The sequence below is a fragment of the Equus przewalskii genome, chromosome 3 (assembly GCF_037783145.1).
Source record: "Equus przewalskii isolate Varuska chromosome 3, EquPr2, whole genome shotgun sequence".
Lineage (NCBI taxonomy): Eukaryota > Metazoa > Chordata > Mammalia > Perissodactyla > Equidae > Equus > Equus przewalskii.
The window spans coordinates 76,996,480-77,013,303 of NC_091833.1; the positions used below are offsets into that span (position 1 = coordinate 76,996,480).

A 16,824-nucleotide genomic window follows, 5' to 3' on the forward strand; every position below is an offset into this window, starting at 1 on the left:
AAGATTGGCCCTGAGCTAACGTCTGTTGCCAATCTTCCTCTTTTTTTTTCTCCCTAAAGCCCAAATATATAATTGTATATCCTAGTTGCAGGTCATTCTAGTTCCTCTATATGGGATGCTGCCACAGCATGGCCTGATGAGCAGTGTGTAGGTCCATGCCCAGGATCCGAACCGGCAAACCCTGGGCTGCCAAAGCAGAGCATGTGAACTTAACTGCTTGGCAATGGGGCTGGCCCCCAAACTAAATTTTTTAAAGTATTCTCATAGAGATATATAATGAAATATTTATAGATGAAATGACATGATGTCTTATATGCTTCAGAATAGGCTTTGAGATGGGGAGTTAATGGGGTTAGAGATGAAAGAAGATTGGCCATGAATAGAAATTATTGATGGAAGATGCAGACATCTGGGTCCTTTTTACTTTTGTACATATTAATTAGTGTCCATAATATAAAGTTAAAAATGCACATTCCTGAGGCCAGCACCAAGAGATAATATTCAGTAAATTTGAGTCAAGTCTCAGGAATATGCCCCTCTGTGGAACCTGCCATACCCAAGTGATGGATGTCTCATACAGGATGTCCACATGCCTCAACTTGAAAAATATTGCTTTAGACCAATCTCACTTTTAAAATGCAAATGCCAAAATCTTAAATAAAATGTTAGCAAATAAACCAGTGTACTAAAATAATCATATATAGTGAATAATTAGGGTTTATTCAAGGAATGCAGGGGTTGTTCAATGCTAGCAAACTTAATGTTATAATCATTTATGTCAGCAGAATTTATTAAGATAATTAATGCTAGCTCCTGTAACAAACAACTACAAAATCTCAGTGTTTTCACACAGGAAATTTCCTCACTCACAGATGGTGCATGTCCAGCTCTCCTCCAGGTGATGACTAGGGATCTGGGCTCTCTTAATTAGGGGCTCCATCATCTCAGAATCCTTTACCTCCAGGCTTGTGGACCAAGGAGACAGTGTGAAAAATGGTATGGGACATTTCAGAGATGAGTCATAGAAATGCACTTATCACTTTCACTCATGTTTCACTGGACATAATCCAGTCTTATGGCCCTAATCTAACTTCAAGGGAAGCTAGCAAATGCTGTCTTCCTGTAAGCGGTGGAAGAGGAAGCTATACTAATGACCACCCAATTAGTCTCTGCCACAGAGATAAAGAGATGCTATACATAGAAGTTCTTTCACTTGTATGCTCCACATCAAAAGTCCAAATCTAATGGCCACCAAATTATGGCATTATCTTCATATCTCTGCTGTCACTTTGGATGTAAGGAAAAAGGAAACTGTAGCCTTTCAAAATTTTACTTGTTCTTAAGAAAATAAAATTCTGTAGTCATCTTGATAGTGCTGATTTAAAGCAAATTCTTCATTTAAAGCCAAAGCAAAACAGCAGCTAAAAATTTAAGACTTTTTTTTCAAAAGCAGTTTTAGGTTCACAGCAAAATTGAGTGGCAAGTGTAGAGATTTCAAATATAGCTCCTGCTCCCACAAATGCAAAGCCTTCCCCATTATCAATATCTCCCACCAGAGTGATATATTTGTTGTAATTGATGAATCCACAGACATACATTATAATTGCCCAAAGTCAAGAGTGTACATTACAGTTCATTCTGGTGTTGTACATTCTACAGGTTTAGACAAATGAATAATGACATATATCCATCATTATAATATCATAAGAGTATTTTCACTGCCCTAAAAATCCTCTGTGCTCTGCCTATTCATCCTTCCCCCACTGCCAACCTCTGGCAACTACTGATCTTTTTATTGTCTCCATAGTTTGCCTTTTCCAGAATGTCATATAGTTGGAATCATACAGTATGTAGCCTTCTCAGATTGGCTTCTTTTACTTAATAACATGCGTTTAAGGTTTCTCCATGTCTTTTCATGACTTGATAGCTCGTTTCATTTTAGCACTGAGTAATATTCCGTTGTCTGGATGTACCACAGTTTATTTATCCATTCAACCACTGAAGGACATCTTGGTGGCTTCCAAGTTTTGGCAATGATGAATAAAGCTGCTATAAACACCCACGTGCAGTTTTTTACATGGCCGTGTTTTCGACTCCTTTGGGTAAATACCAAGGAGCCCGATAGCCAGATCATGTGGTAAGAGTATGTTTAGTTTTATAAGAAACCTCTAAACTTCCAAAAACCTTCCAAAAGCCTTCCAAAAAAAGCTGTGCCATTTTGCATTTCCACCAGCAGTGAGAGCTCCTATTGCTCCACATCCTCTCCAGCAGTTGGTGTTGTCAGTGTTCCAGATTTTGGTCATTCTAATAGATGTATAATGGTCTCTTGTTGTTTTAATTTGCATTTCCCTGATGACATATGTCGACGAAAGAACTGGCAACGAAAATAATCCATAACCAATCTATAAATGAAAATTTAGGAGAGTTTATTCTGAGCTGAAATCTGAGGACCATGGCCTGGGGCCTTTCTTCTCAAAGGAAGAAAGGGCACCAAAGATGTGAGGTATACAGAGTAGTTATATACCCCCATACAGGACATTTCACATATGATTGAAATGTCCCTCCCGCAATAGTCACAAGATTGCCCTGTCAGCACAGCACTTGATGGACACAGCAGGTAGTGGGTCTGCTCTCTCAGAGGGTGTAGCAGGAGGCAAGCCTATTGTCTCCAGCTGGGTGGTCACAGGTGAGCGCAGCAATCAGTTTCTAGCCTAAGGAAAGATGCTTAATCCTTAAGGGAATGCCAACATTGGGAGGGGGAGGGAAGTTGCACCTTAATCTCAAGGGCCTTTGTTCTTGCTGTAGGGAATATCTAAAGCAGATATACAAAGCATGCTCAACGGCCACGGTCAGGCCCTTTTGGGAAGACAAGGTCAGGCCAAATTAGGTTTACACCACATGGCTTCCTCATATTCTCTAATATATCCTATTACTTGCCATTTTTATTTGTCACATAGATGTGGGAGCATCTTTTCAGATGCTTATTTGTCACCTGTATATCTTCTTTGGTGAGGTGTCTGTTAAGGTCTTAGGTCCATTTTCTAATATAGTGGTTTGTTTTCCTATGGTCGAGTTTTTACAGTTCTTTGTATATATTTTGTATGACAGTCCTTTATCAGATGTAGGTTTTGCAAATATTTTCTCCCAGTCTTTGCTAAGGAGATAAGTTCCTAGAGACAAAAGTTGTTACAGCGGTTTTCTGATCTCCAGAGTAGTTTGATACTAGGGCATAAGTGCAACATTAGTTCCAGCTTCCCCAGTTTCTGGATTACGGCAGACAAAGCTGTTTCGTTGGCAGACCAGTTTTGCAGTGTTGTTCTGGGAGTCGTTCCTGTTAGTTCGGTCTAGAGCCTCCTCCTTCCTCTTTCCACTGAGTTTGTAAAGGACTTAATTCCCCAGATTAAGTTTATTGCTGCTTAAAATAGCTAGAGGCCTTTCTGTTTATGCAACTGAATCTCAACTGATATGATTGTTAGGTGAAAAATGCAGGCCACTGAACACTATATCACTTCCTGATGGCAAAACTAATCCAGGTGTTTGTGTCTCTGCCTGCTCAATTCCTTTGAAATAACAAAGACAAATGAGGAGGAGAGGGTAGAAGAGGGGAGGAAGAAGAGAAGTAGTTGATAGTTGCACCATTAAGGGGGGCATGGTGCCCTCATCAGAACAAAAACTTTTTGAAACTTTTGAAAGATATTAAGCCAGTGAGATCAAATAGAGGGAAGTTAATGATGCTAAATACTCAATGCAAGCAATATAGGGCTGAGAAAAGATCTTTGGAGTAACTGTAAATTCTGAATATCTGGGCCAGTAGAGGGAAAATTGAAGGACTTCAGTTTGAAAACTGTGTGGGGGTCCTAGACTTGGAGTACTATTCTTGGTGACAAATAAAAATGGCAAGCAATAGGATATATTGGAGCATATGAGGAAGCCATTTGGTATAAACCTAATTCGGCCTGACCTTGTCTTTCCAAAAGGGCCTGACCATGGCTGTTGAGCATGCATTGTATATCTGCTTTAGATATTCCTTATGGCAAGAACAAAGGCCCTTGAGATTAAGGTGCAACTTCCCTTCCCATCCCAATGTTGGCTTCTCCTTAAGGATTAAGCATCTTTCCTTAGGCTAGAAACTGATTGCTGCGCTCACCTGTGGCTGCCCAGCTCGAGACAAATAGACTTGCCTCCTGCTACACCCTCTGAGAGAGCAGACCCACTACCTGCTGTGTCCATCAAGTGCTGTGCTGACAGGGCAATCTTGTGACTATTGTGGGAGGGACATTTCAATCATACGTGAAACATCCTGTATGGGGGTATATAACCACTCTGTATACCTCACTTCTTTGGTGCCCTTTCTTCCTTTGAGAAGAAAGGCCCCAGGCCATGGTCCTCAGATTTCAGCCCAGAATAAACTCACCCAAATTTTCATTTGTAGATTGGTTATGGATTATTTTCGTCGACACTGGTCTTCCCCTCTAGGCTTCATTTTGCTTAGATTACTTGTTATGTAAAGTGATTGGTTTTACCCGACATGTTTCTAATAGGTGAAATAAGGACAGGGTGTTTTAAAATACACACAGGATTTTGTATTTATTCAGGTACAGTGAAGCCAACAGACCAGGAGATAATTGACTCTGAAAAGACTGTTTGTTACTCACAATTCTCAAGAGTAGGGGGCATGCCCCACAATGCAGGGCCACACGGGGAAGCACCAGAGCTGGCGAAGAGGCAGAAGGAGTGAGCGTATAGCATGGACATGAGCCTTTATTGCGGTTTCCACAGGAAATGCAAGCTAGGCAGAGTAAGGAGATTTAGGATTGGATAGTTTGAATAATTTTTCAGGCTCTGGATTATAGTGGCTGTCTCTAGTTGTCTGGTACCAGGCCCAGGGATGATTAAAGCAGGGGGATAATGGCTCAGCCCAGTAAAGGAGGTGGTTGAAGGATTGAGCTCTGGATCAGTTGGTTTGCATTTGAGGAATGTGCTCTTGGGCAAGTGTTTGCTATCTTTAGGAATTAGGTAACCCTGGGAGAAGCAGTCTCTCATGGATCAGCAAAGCCTCAGATGCCAGAGCATCCAAGAATACAGAAAATCAGAAAATATATTTAATACACAGACAAAGAAGGGGAGTAAGTTCTCCCAGATAACTTAGAGATATAGAATCAGTAACTTTAAAGAAATTTGCAGATGTGTCAGAAACCATTTGGATTTGCTTTATGAATCCAAGCATTCAACAATTAAAGTATGTAAATTTTGAGAGAGTTGTTTAACAAAGTTTTAAGGTTCTTATGGATGAATAACTAGGTAACATTAGCTGAATGCTCAGTTTGCTAGGCACCAGTCTAAGAAATTTACGTGTGTTAGTTAATCCCCCACAATCCCATGCCAATAGGTATTAGTATTATTGCAGTTTGCACTTGGGGAAACTGAAGCTTAGAGAGATTAAATAACTTGCCCAAGTTCATGCTGCTAGTAAGTGGGAGCTGGCATTTAAAACCCAGTGCAGTCTGACCTTAGAGTCCAAACTCGTAATCACTCTTCTCTATGACCTCTCTGCCTGCAATAAATTTATAACAGGTAATTACACATACTTACAAAGGTTTTGGATTGAAGGTCAGTTTAGCATGATAGTTGAGGATGTAAATGGGGATAATAACAGTACCAAGTTCATAATGTTTGTACAAGGAATAAATTAGTTAATGTAATGCATTTAAAATAGTGTCTGGCAATGTAGTAAGCACTCAAAAAATGTTAGCTATTATTATTATGCATATTCTCCCTTAATAAGTATTTAGTCTTGTATGGAAATTTATTGGCCCAATGTCTAAATAAAGTCTCTATAATTATGATTAAGACCTAGTCGTTAATAAAAATAAATTTAAAAGTCAGTAGCTGACTTCTTACACTTTGTAATACCCACGATAACACAAATTCCCAAATAAAAAGAGAAATTGGCATTATAAGACCATTAATAATTATTCTAATATTCTTTAAAGTGTTTGACAGGCACAAGCATTACATTCATTGCCCTAAATTGTTACCGAATATGGGAATGAACTTAAGAATGTAATAATTTTCTTATGTGGTTTCATTTCATTTTTTTTACTTAGAGAAAAACGGTTACAGGAATGGAAAGCTCTTAAGAAAAAACAAAAATTTGGGGAATTAAGAGAAATTTCTGGAAATCAGTATGTGAATGAAGTCACAAATGCAGAAAAAGATGTATGGGTTATAATTCATCTATACAGATCAAGGTAATTACCATAGCATTTTTATGAAATGTTAATATACTAATGTTTTAAGGTATGTATTTCTGGTGTTAAGGTTTTATAAAGCATAAAACAAAGACTACTCAAGAAAAATATGTGTATATATATGTACATGTATGTATAGAGTCATTTGGCTTCGGGATTAAATAAAGTATTTTAATATATCTTCATGTCTAACTTAAAGGACTTGTCACACTTCTTAGAAAAATAAGTACTCTTTGGCAGTTAATTAAAAAAAATACTTGTTATGGAAAATTTCAAACATACAGAAAAGTAATGATAAAGTGAGCGTCCTAAATAGTGGCCAGGTAGATTGAACATGAACATTTTGCCATATTTGTATCACTTTGTGTGTGTGTGTGAATTTGCAGAACCATTTCAAAGTAAATTAACACAGCATGATGCTTTACTTCTAAATATTTCAGCATGTATCATCAAATCATAAGGACTTTTTTCTGCATAACCACTGTTAAAAACAAAACGCCACCGAGTAAATGTGAAGATCTAATTGGCTTTATTCAATGATTCAGGAATCGGGCAACATCTCCTCTAGCAAGCAGAGAGATACTCCTAGGAGTTAATGCAAAATGGAAGGGTTTTATAGGAAGGAGGGTGGGGCAAGGAAGTTATTAGCAAAAAAAAAGAAAGGATTATTTTGGGTCAGGACATCTCCTCTTTGAGGGGGAGGGAAAGTCAAGGATTTCATTGTGCAGATTACCTCTTCTTCCTCTGGGACATGGAGAGGGCCCAAGCCACAGATTACCTCATTGGTACTTTCCAGAAAATTCCAGACTGGTTGATGAAGACTACATTTCTGGGGAAGGTCAAAACTGCTATTACGTAAAGATTTAAATCTTGGTTTGGTATCATGGGCTTTAGCACAAGTGTTGCCATTTTGGTCCTGCGGTTTTTCTTTTTAACATAATACCATTTTCTCACCTAAGAAAATTAACAATAACTCCTAATAGCATCTAATACCCATTCCTTACTCAAATTTCCCCAACTGACTTCAAAATGTCATTTATAAATACATATGTTTTTGAATAAGGATCCAGTCAAGCATTATGCTGTGGATTTGGATATATCATGCCACTTAAGTCTTTTTTAAGAGAATATTTCCCTCACAGCCCCTCCAATCCCCAAACAGTTAATTTTAGAGTGACAAGTTGTGCAAGGTATAACCCCAATCTCCCTAGGCCTCACCAGCCCGGTATAATGATAATTGGGAACAGTGGACCTTTCCCCAACTCTGTGCCATAAAGGAGCCTCGAGCTCCCAGAGCTTCATAAATCCCTCATCAAAACAGCCCCTCTAGCTTTAGTTCCCAGCCCCTCTACCTGGGCTCGAAGCCAAACCAGCAACAGAGGCCATGACAGCAGCCCTCAGTGTTCTTATCTCGTTCTCTGAATAAAGAATTTCTTTTCTCTTCAGGTCCTTAGAGAAATTCTGTACAGAGCAGTTTATGCAAATTTGAGCCCTGCTGTTTATCAGCTTACCACTTCCTCAGACAAATATTGATAGGCTACCATGCCCCATAAAAGAAGATATTACTAACCAAGAGTGACAAATGTTGGAGAGGTTGTGGAGGAAAAGGAACCTTCATACACGGTTGGTTGGTGGGAAAGCAAACTGGTGCAGCCACTGTGGAAAACAGTATGGAGATTTCTCAAAAAGTTAAAAGTAGAAATACCTTATGACCCAGCCATCCCACTACTGGGTATCTATCCAAAGAACTTCAAATCAGCAATTCCAAAAGTCCCATGCACCCCTATGTTCATTGCAGCATTATTTACAATAGCCAAGATGTGGAACCAACCTAAGTGCCCAGCAACTGATGATTGGATAAAGAAGATATGGTATACATATACAATGGAATACTACTCAGCCATAAAAAAGGACAAAATCGTCCCATTCACAACAACATGGATGGACCTTGAGGGTATTATGTTAAGTGAAATAAGCCAGACAGAGAAAGACGAACTCTGTATGACTCCACTCACAGGTGGAAGTGAACATATAGACAAAGAGAATTGATTGGTGGTTACCAGGGGAAAGGGTGGGGGGAGGGCACAAAGGGTGAAGTGGTGCACCTACAACATGACTAACAATAATGTACAACTGAAATTTCACAAGGTTGTAAACTATCATAATCTTAATAAAAAAAAGACGTTACTTTTATTGTAACTAAAATGCTTGGTAATTAATTTTTGAATAATTTAAAGCCTTAAAAAGAATCATTTCTCGTTTTTCCTATACCACTTATCTGGTTAAACCAGTTCGTAAATACTTCTGATTTGGGTTCTTCACAAACAAGTATGAGAAATCCAACATTTACACTCCCGGAATCTGTGCGTGACAAATGTTAAATACTGAAGTGGTTCACTGAATGTCTTTTCGGAGACTCATTATGATCAGCAGAATAGATGTTGGTTCTGAACGCCCACACCATGGTATAAAATTATTTACATTAATGGTTATTTCTAGGTAAATTACTAGTTTTGACAAATCGTTTTCAAAAATTCTTCAAAGAGGTTGAATGTGTTTTAGTCTCAGCTAGGCTGTTGTAAACTGTCATATGCTTTGATGGACTCAGAGTAAGGATCTGTTTTTATAACATGTTAGGTATTTGTTACCTTCTCAGAAGGCTTTTTGGGGGCAATCTACAATAGTTACATAAAATATTAGTTTTCTTGACATTAAGAAAATGCACTCATATGTCAATATAAAAGATACATTTTAAGAAAATTAATGGATTTTTTTTGCAACTAGACTTTTGGTAGTGAACATGATACAGTCTATACAGAAGTTGAAATATAATGATGTACACCTGAAATTTATGTCATGTTATAAACCAATGTGATCTATTTTATTAGACTGACATGAGTAGTCTGTTTTTTAAAGATACTGTGTGTACTGTTTCTCTTTTTTAGCATCCCAATGTGTTTGTTGGTTAACCAGCATCTTAGTCTCCTAGCAAGAAAGTTTCCAGAAACTAAATTTGTTAAAGCCATCGTGAATAGCTGTATTCAACACTACCATGACAATTGTTTACCAACAATTTTTGCTTATAAAAATGGTCAGATAGAAAGCAAATTCATTGGAATTATAGAATGTGGAGGGATAAATCTCAAGCTAGAAGGTAATGACATTATTTTAAAAATTTGTTTATAAAAAAATAGGTGAAAACTTCTACATGTTAACAAGTATTATGAAAGTCTATTTCCGTAAAACATAAGGTTTTCCCCCTTGATTCCAGTATCTTCTTTTATGCCTCCAGATTAATTTTTTGACAATAATACTCTTATTATAACACCCACTTGCTTAAATCCTTAATGGTTCCTTGTCTCAAATAAGTTATTTATTTTATTTTGAGGAAGATAAGCCCTGAGCTAACTACTGCCAGTCCTCCTCTTTTTGCTGAGGAAGCCTGGCCCTGAGCTAACATCCGTGCCCATCTTCCTCTACTTTATATGTGGGACGCCTACCACAGCCTGGCGTGCCAAGCGGTGCCATGTCCGCACCCAGGATCCGAACCAGCGAACCCCGGGCCACCGAGAAGCCGAATGTGCGAACTTAACCGCTGCGCCACCGGGCTGGCCCCTCAAATAAGTTAACAATTCAGAATTTCTGCTTGAGAATTTCAGCCCATGTAGCCAAATATATTTCTGGATGCTTTCCAGTTTCTGCTCCAGCCAGGTTCGCCTTCAACCACTACCCCAGACATACATTACTCATTTGTGATTTTTTGTTTCGTACTCTTTCCCTATACCCAAAATACCCTACCCTTCTCTACCCTCGCTTCCAAACCCGATTCCTTCATGGGTTTCCTAGATTTCCATTTATCCCATTATGTGATTCTGGACCAATTATAATCTATCTTCATCTTCTCTACTGAATTTCTATAGCATATATTCTCTATACAACTTATTTTTCACTTATCCATGTACAATCTGATTTTGTTGGTTAATCAGTTCTCTTTGAGTTTTGTCTCCCTAACAAGTACAAGGACCATGCTTCCTATTATTTTTTTTCATAGTACATAGCACAGGACTTTGATAATTTTTACTTCCTAGCCTAATTCTAAGGCCATATCCTTGATCTAGTCATTTCCTGGAACTACTTTAATTCTATATTTTTTAAATCTTTTTCTCTTACCATTGTGTTAAAGCCATCGTGAATAGTTGTTTTTAACAGCCATTCTTTCACTCTATCATTCCGCTAAAGCTGTTTGTTTACTGAGACCTCCAATACTTTAATTGTTCCAGAATTACCCCCTTTTCCTTCTCCTAGTCTCTAAGGCTCCTCTTCGTTTTACCACCTTGTTTTTTCTGCTTGGATCTCATCCCTTTAACTAAAAAAAATTAACACGTAGGAGTACAACAATAATATAGCAAACATTCATGAAATCATTTACCAAAAATAACAAAGGTGAACATTTGTTCATGTTTGCTTCAGCTATTTCTTTGTTTATTGTTGAAATAAACATTACAGATATAGTTGAAGTTACTTATATTTCCATTTCTAGTCCCATTCCCCTCCCTGCCTCCTTGGAGGCAATCACTGTCATGAATAGCATGTTATCTGGTCCATGCTTTTTTCAAATTGATATATTAAAAAAAATTTTATTTGTCGTAAAATACACATAACATGAAATTTACCATCTTAACCACGTTTTAAATATATAATACAGTATTTTTAACTATAGTTACTATGCTGTACATTTACATACCTAGGACTTATTTATTTTATGTTACTTTATTTAACCATTTTTAATTATATAGTTCAGTGACATTAAGTACATTCACACCATTGTGCTATCATCACCATTATCCATCTCTAAAACTCTTTTCATCTGGCGTAACTGCAACTCTCTACCCATTAAACAATAATTCCCCCATTCCTCTCTCCCTCCAGCCCCTGAAAATCACCATTCTAATTTCTGACTCTATACTACTCTCAGTACTTCATATAAGTGAATCATAACAGTGTTTGTCCTTTTGTGACTGACCTCTTTCACTTAGCATAATGTCCTCAAAGTTCATCCATGTTGTAGCATGTGTCAGAATTTCCTTCCTTTTTAAGACTGAATAATATTCCATTATATGTTCATACCACATTTCATTTACCCATTCATCTGTTGATGGACACTTGGGTTGCATCTACCTTTTAGCTATTGTGAACAATGCTCCTGTGAACATGGATGTACAAATAATCATTCTAGTCCCTGTTTTCAATTCTTTTGGGTATATACTCAGATGTAGAATTGCTGGATCATATGGTAATTCTATTTTAATTTTTTGAGCAACAATATACTGTCTTCCATAGTGATTGCGCTGTTTCACATTCCCAACACTGCACAAGGATTCCAATTTCTCCACATTCTCACCAACATCTGTTATTTTCTGTCTTTTTTTATAGTAACCATCCTGATGTGTGTGTGTGGTGTTTTCCCCATTGATTTTTGTTTCCTATGTCATTTTTCATGGTTCAAAAAATGCTTCAATTTGTTTCTGAAATCTCTATGTTCCACTGGTCTATTTGTCTGTCCCTGAATCAATATAGCACTATGTTAATCACTATAGCTTTATAACAATCTGTTGTCTCTAGTAGAGCAAGTTTTCAAAATTTCATATAAATGTTGGAATTAGTCAAATTCTGTGAAAAAGCCTGTTGATTATTTATTAGAATCCTATTTATAGATTAATTATTGGAGACTTGATATCTTAATAACAATGAATGTTCCTATCCATGAATGAGATATATTTTGTCATTTATTTTGGTCTTCTTTAATGGTTTTTGTAATTTTCCTCATAAATATAACATATATATTATATTTTTTAATGTAATATATTTTGGAATTTTCCTCATAAAAGCATTTTGTAATTTTCTTCATAAATGTTCTATTCATCTATACAGTACTTAGGAATAAATTTAACAAAATGAATTTGCAGGCATGGGGAATTTTTGGTTATCAATTTAATTCTTTTTAGTTTCTCTCTTGGATATATTTTGGTAATTCATATTTTTGTTGAAATTTTTCCATTAAAGTTTTCAAATATACTGGGGTAAGTTTTTTCATACTATTCTCATAACTTTAAAATCTTTACCGTAGTTATGCCCCATGTAAATTCTGTGTATTATTTGGTTTCTTTCGCTTACTTGTGATCATTTTCGCCTGAGGTATGTCTACTAGCCTCTTCAAAGAACCAGCTTTTGATTTTGTTGGTTGCCTCTTACTGATTTTGTTTTTCTCTTTTTGCTAAAGTCTTTTCTTCATTATAGCCCTCTTTCTGCTTTCCTTGGGTTTGCTTTATTGTTTTTTCCCAGCTTCTTGATTTGAACTTTTAAACCACTTATTTTCAGTCATTTTAAAATAAACAGTTTAACCATAAAATTTCCCTTTAAGTATAACTTTGCTATGTCTAATGTGTATTTTGATGTTGTAGTACTTTCATTGTCATCCAGTTCTAAATACATCATCACTTCCACATTAATTTTATTAGTCAACTTGTGTTTCATATAGATGAGAAATTCTTCTTCTCATTTTTCTGAGATTTTTATCTGATTTAATGATGGATTATTTATTGCAGAACTTGAATGGAAGCTAGCAGAAGTTGGAGCAATACAGACTGATTTGGAAGAAAACCCCAAAAAAGACATTGTAGATGTGATGGTATCTTCAATAAGAAACGCTTCTATTTATGATGACACTAACAGTTCAAACAGTGATAATGATGATACCAAATAGAAAGAACTATGTAATAAATAGCTTGAAAGTGTTTATATACTGAATGTTTTATTTGCACTGCCTTTACAATCAGAGGTTAGAAAATTTATAGATTTATTTTTATTTTTATATTAGAATTATAGCTTATATGTCATTTCAGAAACTTTTAGGCATTTCAGAATATTCATTGCCTCCAACAAAATCAGAATTTTTACTGAACCCTTAATATTTTTCTGTGGCTTATCCTTTTTCCGACCCATGTTGGACAAAAACACAAATATTACAAGTCCTCTGTGTTGCCAACTCACTTCCAGAGAGGCCTATGAATGAAAATGATGAAAGAGAACCATGAAATTTCATTTAATTTATGTCAATAGATTTTAAACTCTATTATCTAGAGGCCTTGAGTGAAAATACTTAAGTTTATGACCATAGGCTTTTTCTTTGAAATCTCTTATCTATTGAAAAAATTAACCACTCAATAGAAAAGTGCAATTTAAAGATTCTGAAAAGTACATAAGAAACATTTCCACTCTTTATTACTGTTTTTAATAGTTCTGTTATTAAGCTAGAAAATTACTACATACTCTTTCTAATAGTCAGACCATAGAATCATTAGAACTGTATAACATAACATGAAAGTTTCTAAGTCACAAAGAGAAGTGAGAAAAATATATTGTGAAGCTTATCTATGTTTTAATAGTAATTGCAGAAGAATTCATCATGAGAAAACATACAATATTAGGACACTGCAAAAGACTTGCAGGATGTTTTCTCTTGGTTTAATAATGAATACCACTTTTAGAGAAAAGGGTGGTAAATCAGCATGTAATAGTTCAATTACAGATTTTATTCTTCTGCTTTGTATTGATAAGCCACCATTCTGACCATGGATATTCACTCATGTTTGTGAGAGAATCTAAACTAAATTTAAATGATTAGATTACAAAAATAAATTGGTGAGAATTGAGGAAGTTTAACATGGAGTCAGGAAGAGGCTCTTTGCCGCTCTTGGGAGTGGGGATCATAAAGCCTGCAGAGAATGATGACATGGAAGGAAAGTTAAATATAGATTTGAGTAAGGTAGTGATAATTTATTTTATTAGACAAGGTAATATCAAATGATCTAACCTTGGAAAGGATTGGGAGGACTGTTTTCTTCTGAGAAAGCAAAGGGCTTCTGAAAATACACATCTTCAGACAAAGGGAAAGAAAGTCGGGAGTCGTGTACAATGGCTTTTATGATAGCACTATGTACACATCAAGAGAAATAATTACCTATACTGGTCCGAGTTCTGAAAGTCTCCTTAACAAATGGATGGATAAATTCCTACTTAGGATAAAACAGTTGTGGAAATGAAAGGAAAAGTCATATTATCATAAAGTTAAAATGTAACTTTAATGCCATCTAATGCATATAAATATGAACATTATTTTCCCCTCCAATTGAAACCAAATGTAAAAGGTTGCCCTAAATGTAGTTTTTTTTAGTAAATACATATTTATCTTTTGTCCTTTTCAAGTTAAAATTAACAGAGGAAATACTAATAGTATTTAAGATATATAAATAAAAAGACACATATTTCCCTTTTAACTTAACTCAGATCCACCAGGTGGCAGTAAGTTTTTATCCACAAGCACAGTTCCTGAAGACTTTAACATTTGTAAAAATCATAAAATTACAGCGTGTTAGAGGTAGCTGGTTGTGATTCTAGCCTCAATCTTTTTCAGATACACACACACACACACATTCTTCTCGCCAGTGCTGATGCCTGCCAACACAGGTCGGTACTACTTCCACACGTTACTTCATTTATACATTCTCACTTATGTAGGGTATAAATATTTGTCAGAATCTGGAGAAATTATTTAATATTTAATACTGTTTCCCATTTTATTGAATGAATTTTATTTGATAGGATACAAACATAAAAAGTTTTTTGAAATTGTCAATATTCAACCGTTTTTGACCCACAAAAAAGGATATTTCATATATTCTAACCTAATATTTTTCTCTATACCTTGCTGCGAACCGTGCTCTGTTGAAACTGCCTTCCCCACTTTATGGTGTCTTGTTTGTCAAAGTGTGGTCCTAAAATCGGCAGTATCCCCAGGGAGCTCGTTAGAAATGTGGAATCTCGGGCCCCATCCCAGACTAACTGAATTGGAATTTTTGTTTTAATGAGATCCTTAGGTGATTGAGCAACACTGGGTAGCAAATACCTTAAAGATGTCTTGAGCATATTTTTTAATTCTTCCTTCATACTCTTAGTTATTAAATGTGTGTCTGGTTTAAAACTCCAGTCTCAGTTCCAAGGCACGCGTTTTCTAGCTGAAGTTGTGACTCAGGAACTCTGAACATGGAAGTTGTTTAGTTTTTGACCAGTTCTTTCCTTTTCTTTTAAAGGCCCATTCCCTCTGGTATTGGGGACTGGAAGGGAAATTAGAGAAGAAAGGGATAAGTTTCTCTTGACTGGGTAAGTACAATCCAAGTTGCATCTACATGTTCACTCTTTCACGGGCACATTGAGTTCTCCTAGAAACCCTGAGGTCGCTTCGCCACTGCACAGTTCCTTGACATGGGAGATCAGTCTGCAACTTTCTCTCTTTTAATCTCTCTCAGTTCCCACTCCTAGAAGTATACTCAGCCTCTTGCTGCTAGAATTTCTTTCCCCTTATGTGTCAAGATGGTTTAAATCTGCATGGCACTTTCTGGTACTCAGCATCAATGGACCCAGCCATGCCAAATTGTAGGAGTGCACATTGTTTCACTTCAGCCCACTCCCTGGCCAGCTGTTTCTCTCCAAGTCTCTATCCTCCTGTTCATGTAGGTGGAGGGCACATCAACAAATCTGTCAGTGGATGAGATGCCAGTCTCTCTCATTACAGTCACCTCCAGTTTCTCTAGCTGATTCTTGGAGCCTTGTTCACGTAATGTGAAGTGGGGTGGGGGATAAATAGGAAAGGAACAGAACACTCTAAGAACCCAATAAGACATGGCTCCGATGATTTGCACATTCTCCTCTTCCCAAGTGTTCTGCTTATATGGCCTAAGAGTAAGGGTTGGAGATTTTGACTATGGTAGGCCCAGTTTTGTCAAGCTTTTATTCCTGATCCCAATGTTTAGTCTGGCCACAAATGTTGGCAGCTATTTGGAAAGTGAGTACTTCATACTCTTTGTTCCCTATTTTGGACCTCACTCAGCATCCTCTTCTAAAGTGTTAGCTGTGTCTCTTATAGTGTTGCATATTCTTGTGGGTACTCAAGTATTGAACTACTAACACAGTATTAGGACATCATATTTCACGAACTGATTTCAGTTTTTATCTCCCATTTGTACTTTAATACACATTACAAGGTTACTTTTTGACAAGATTATAATCTGCCTACAATCATAATTTGGGATATAAGGATGATCCTCAAAATCTTCTGGCATGTTTTACCTTTCATCTCATTCATTTATTCAATCATTCATTTACCTCAGGCATTGAAATGGATGCTGCATATACAGTGGTGAACAAGATACATGGTTCTTGCTTTCTGGAGTTTACCACATGGTGGTGGGGAAGATAGCTAATAGATAAGAAAACAAATTCAAACAAATATATGTGAAATTTAAACTTATAAGTATTATGAAGGAAATAGTGGACACAATAATAGAGACTAACTGTGGGTACTATGTGGGGGGACAGATGAGAGATGGGAGGGAGACCTCCTTAAATAGGGTAATTAGATCCTTGAGACATGACGACTGTGGAGGAGCCAGCCATGAGAAAAGGTAGGAGGGTGGTCCAGGCAAGGGCACAGCTTATGCCAAAGCCTGAGAACAGA

The 16,824-nt window shown here is 36.7% G+C and overlaps 1 protein-coding gene across 3 annotated transcripts in view; it reads left to right on the forward strand.

The window, feature by feature from the left end:
* Positions 1-13,049, forward strand: part of PDCL2 (phosducin like 2) — a 40,667-nt gene extending 27,618 nt beyond the window's left edge. For all 3 annotated transcript variants that reach the window (XM_008536516.2, XM_070614911.1, XM_070614912.1), the window contains 3 exons: positions 6,108-6,251; positions 9,197-9,405; positions 12,857-13,049. In XM_008536516.2, coding sequence (XP_008534738.1) covers positions 6,108-6,251; positions 9,197-9,405; positions 12,857-13,014 — 511 coding nt within the window. In that variant the 3' untranslated portion in view covers positions 13,015-13,049. The remainder of the gene's footprint in view (positions 1-6,107; positions 6,252-9,196; positions 9,406-12,856) is intronic.
* The last annotated feature ends 3,775 nt before the right edge of the window (positions 13,050-16,824 follow it).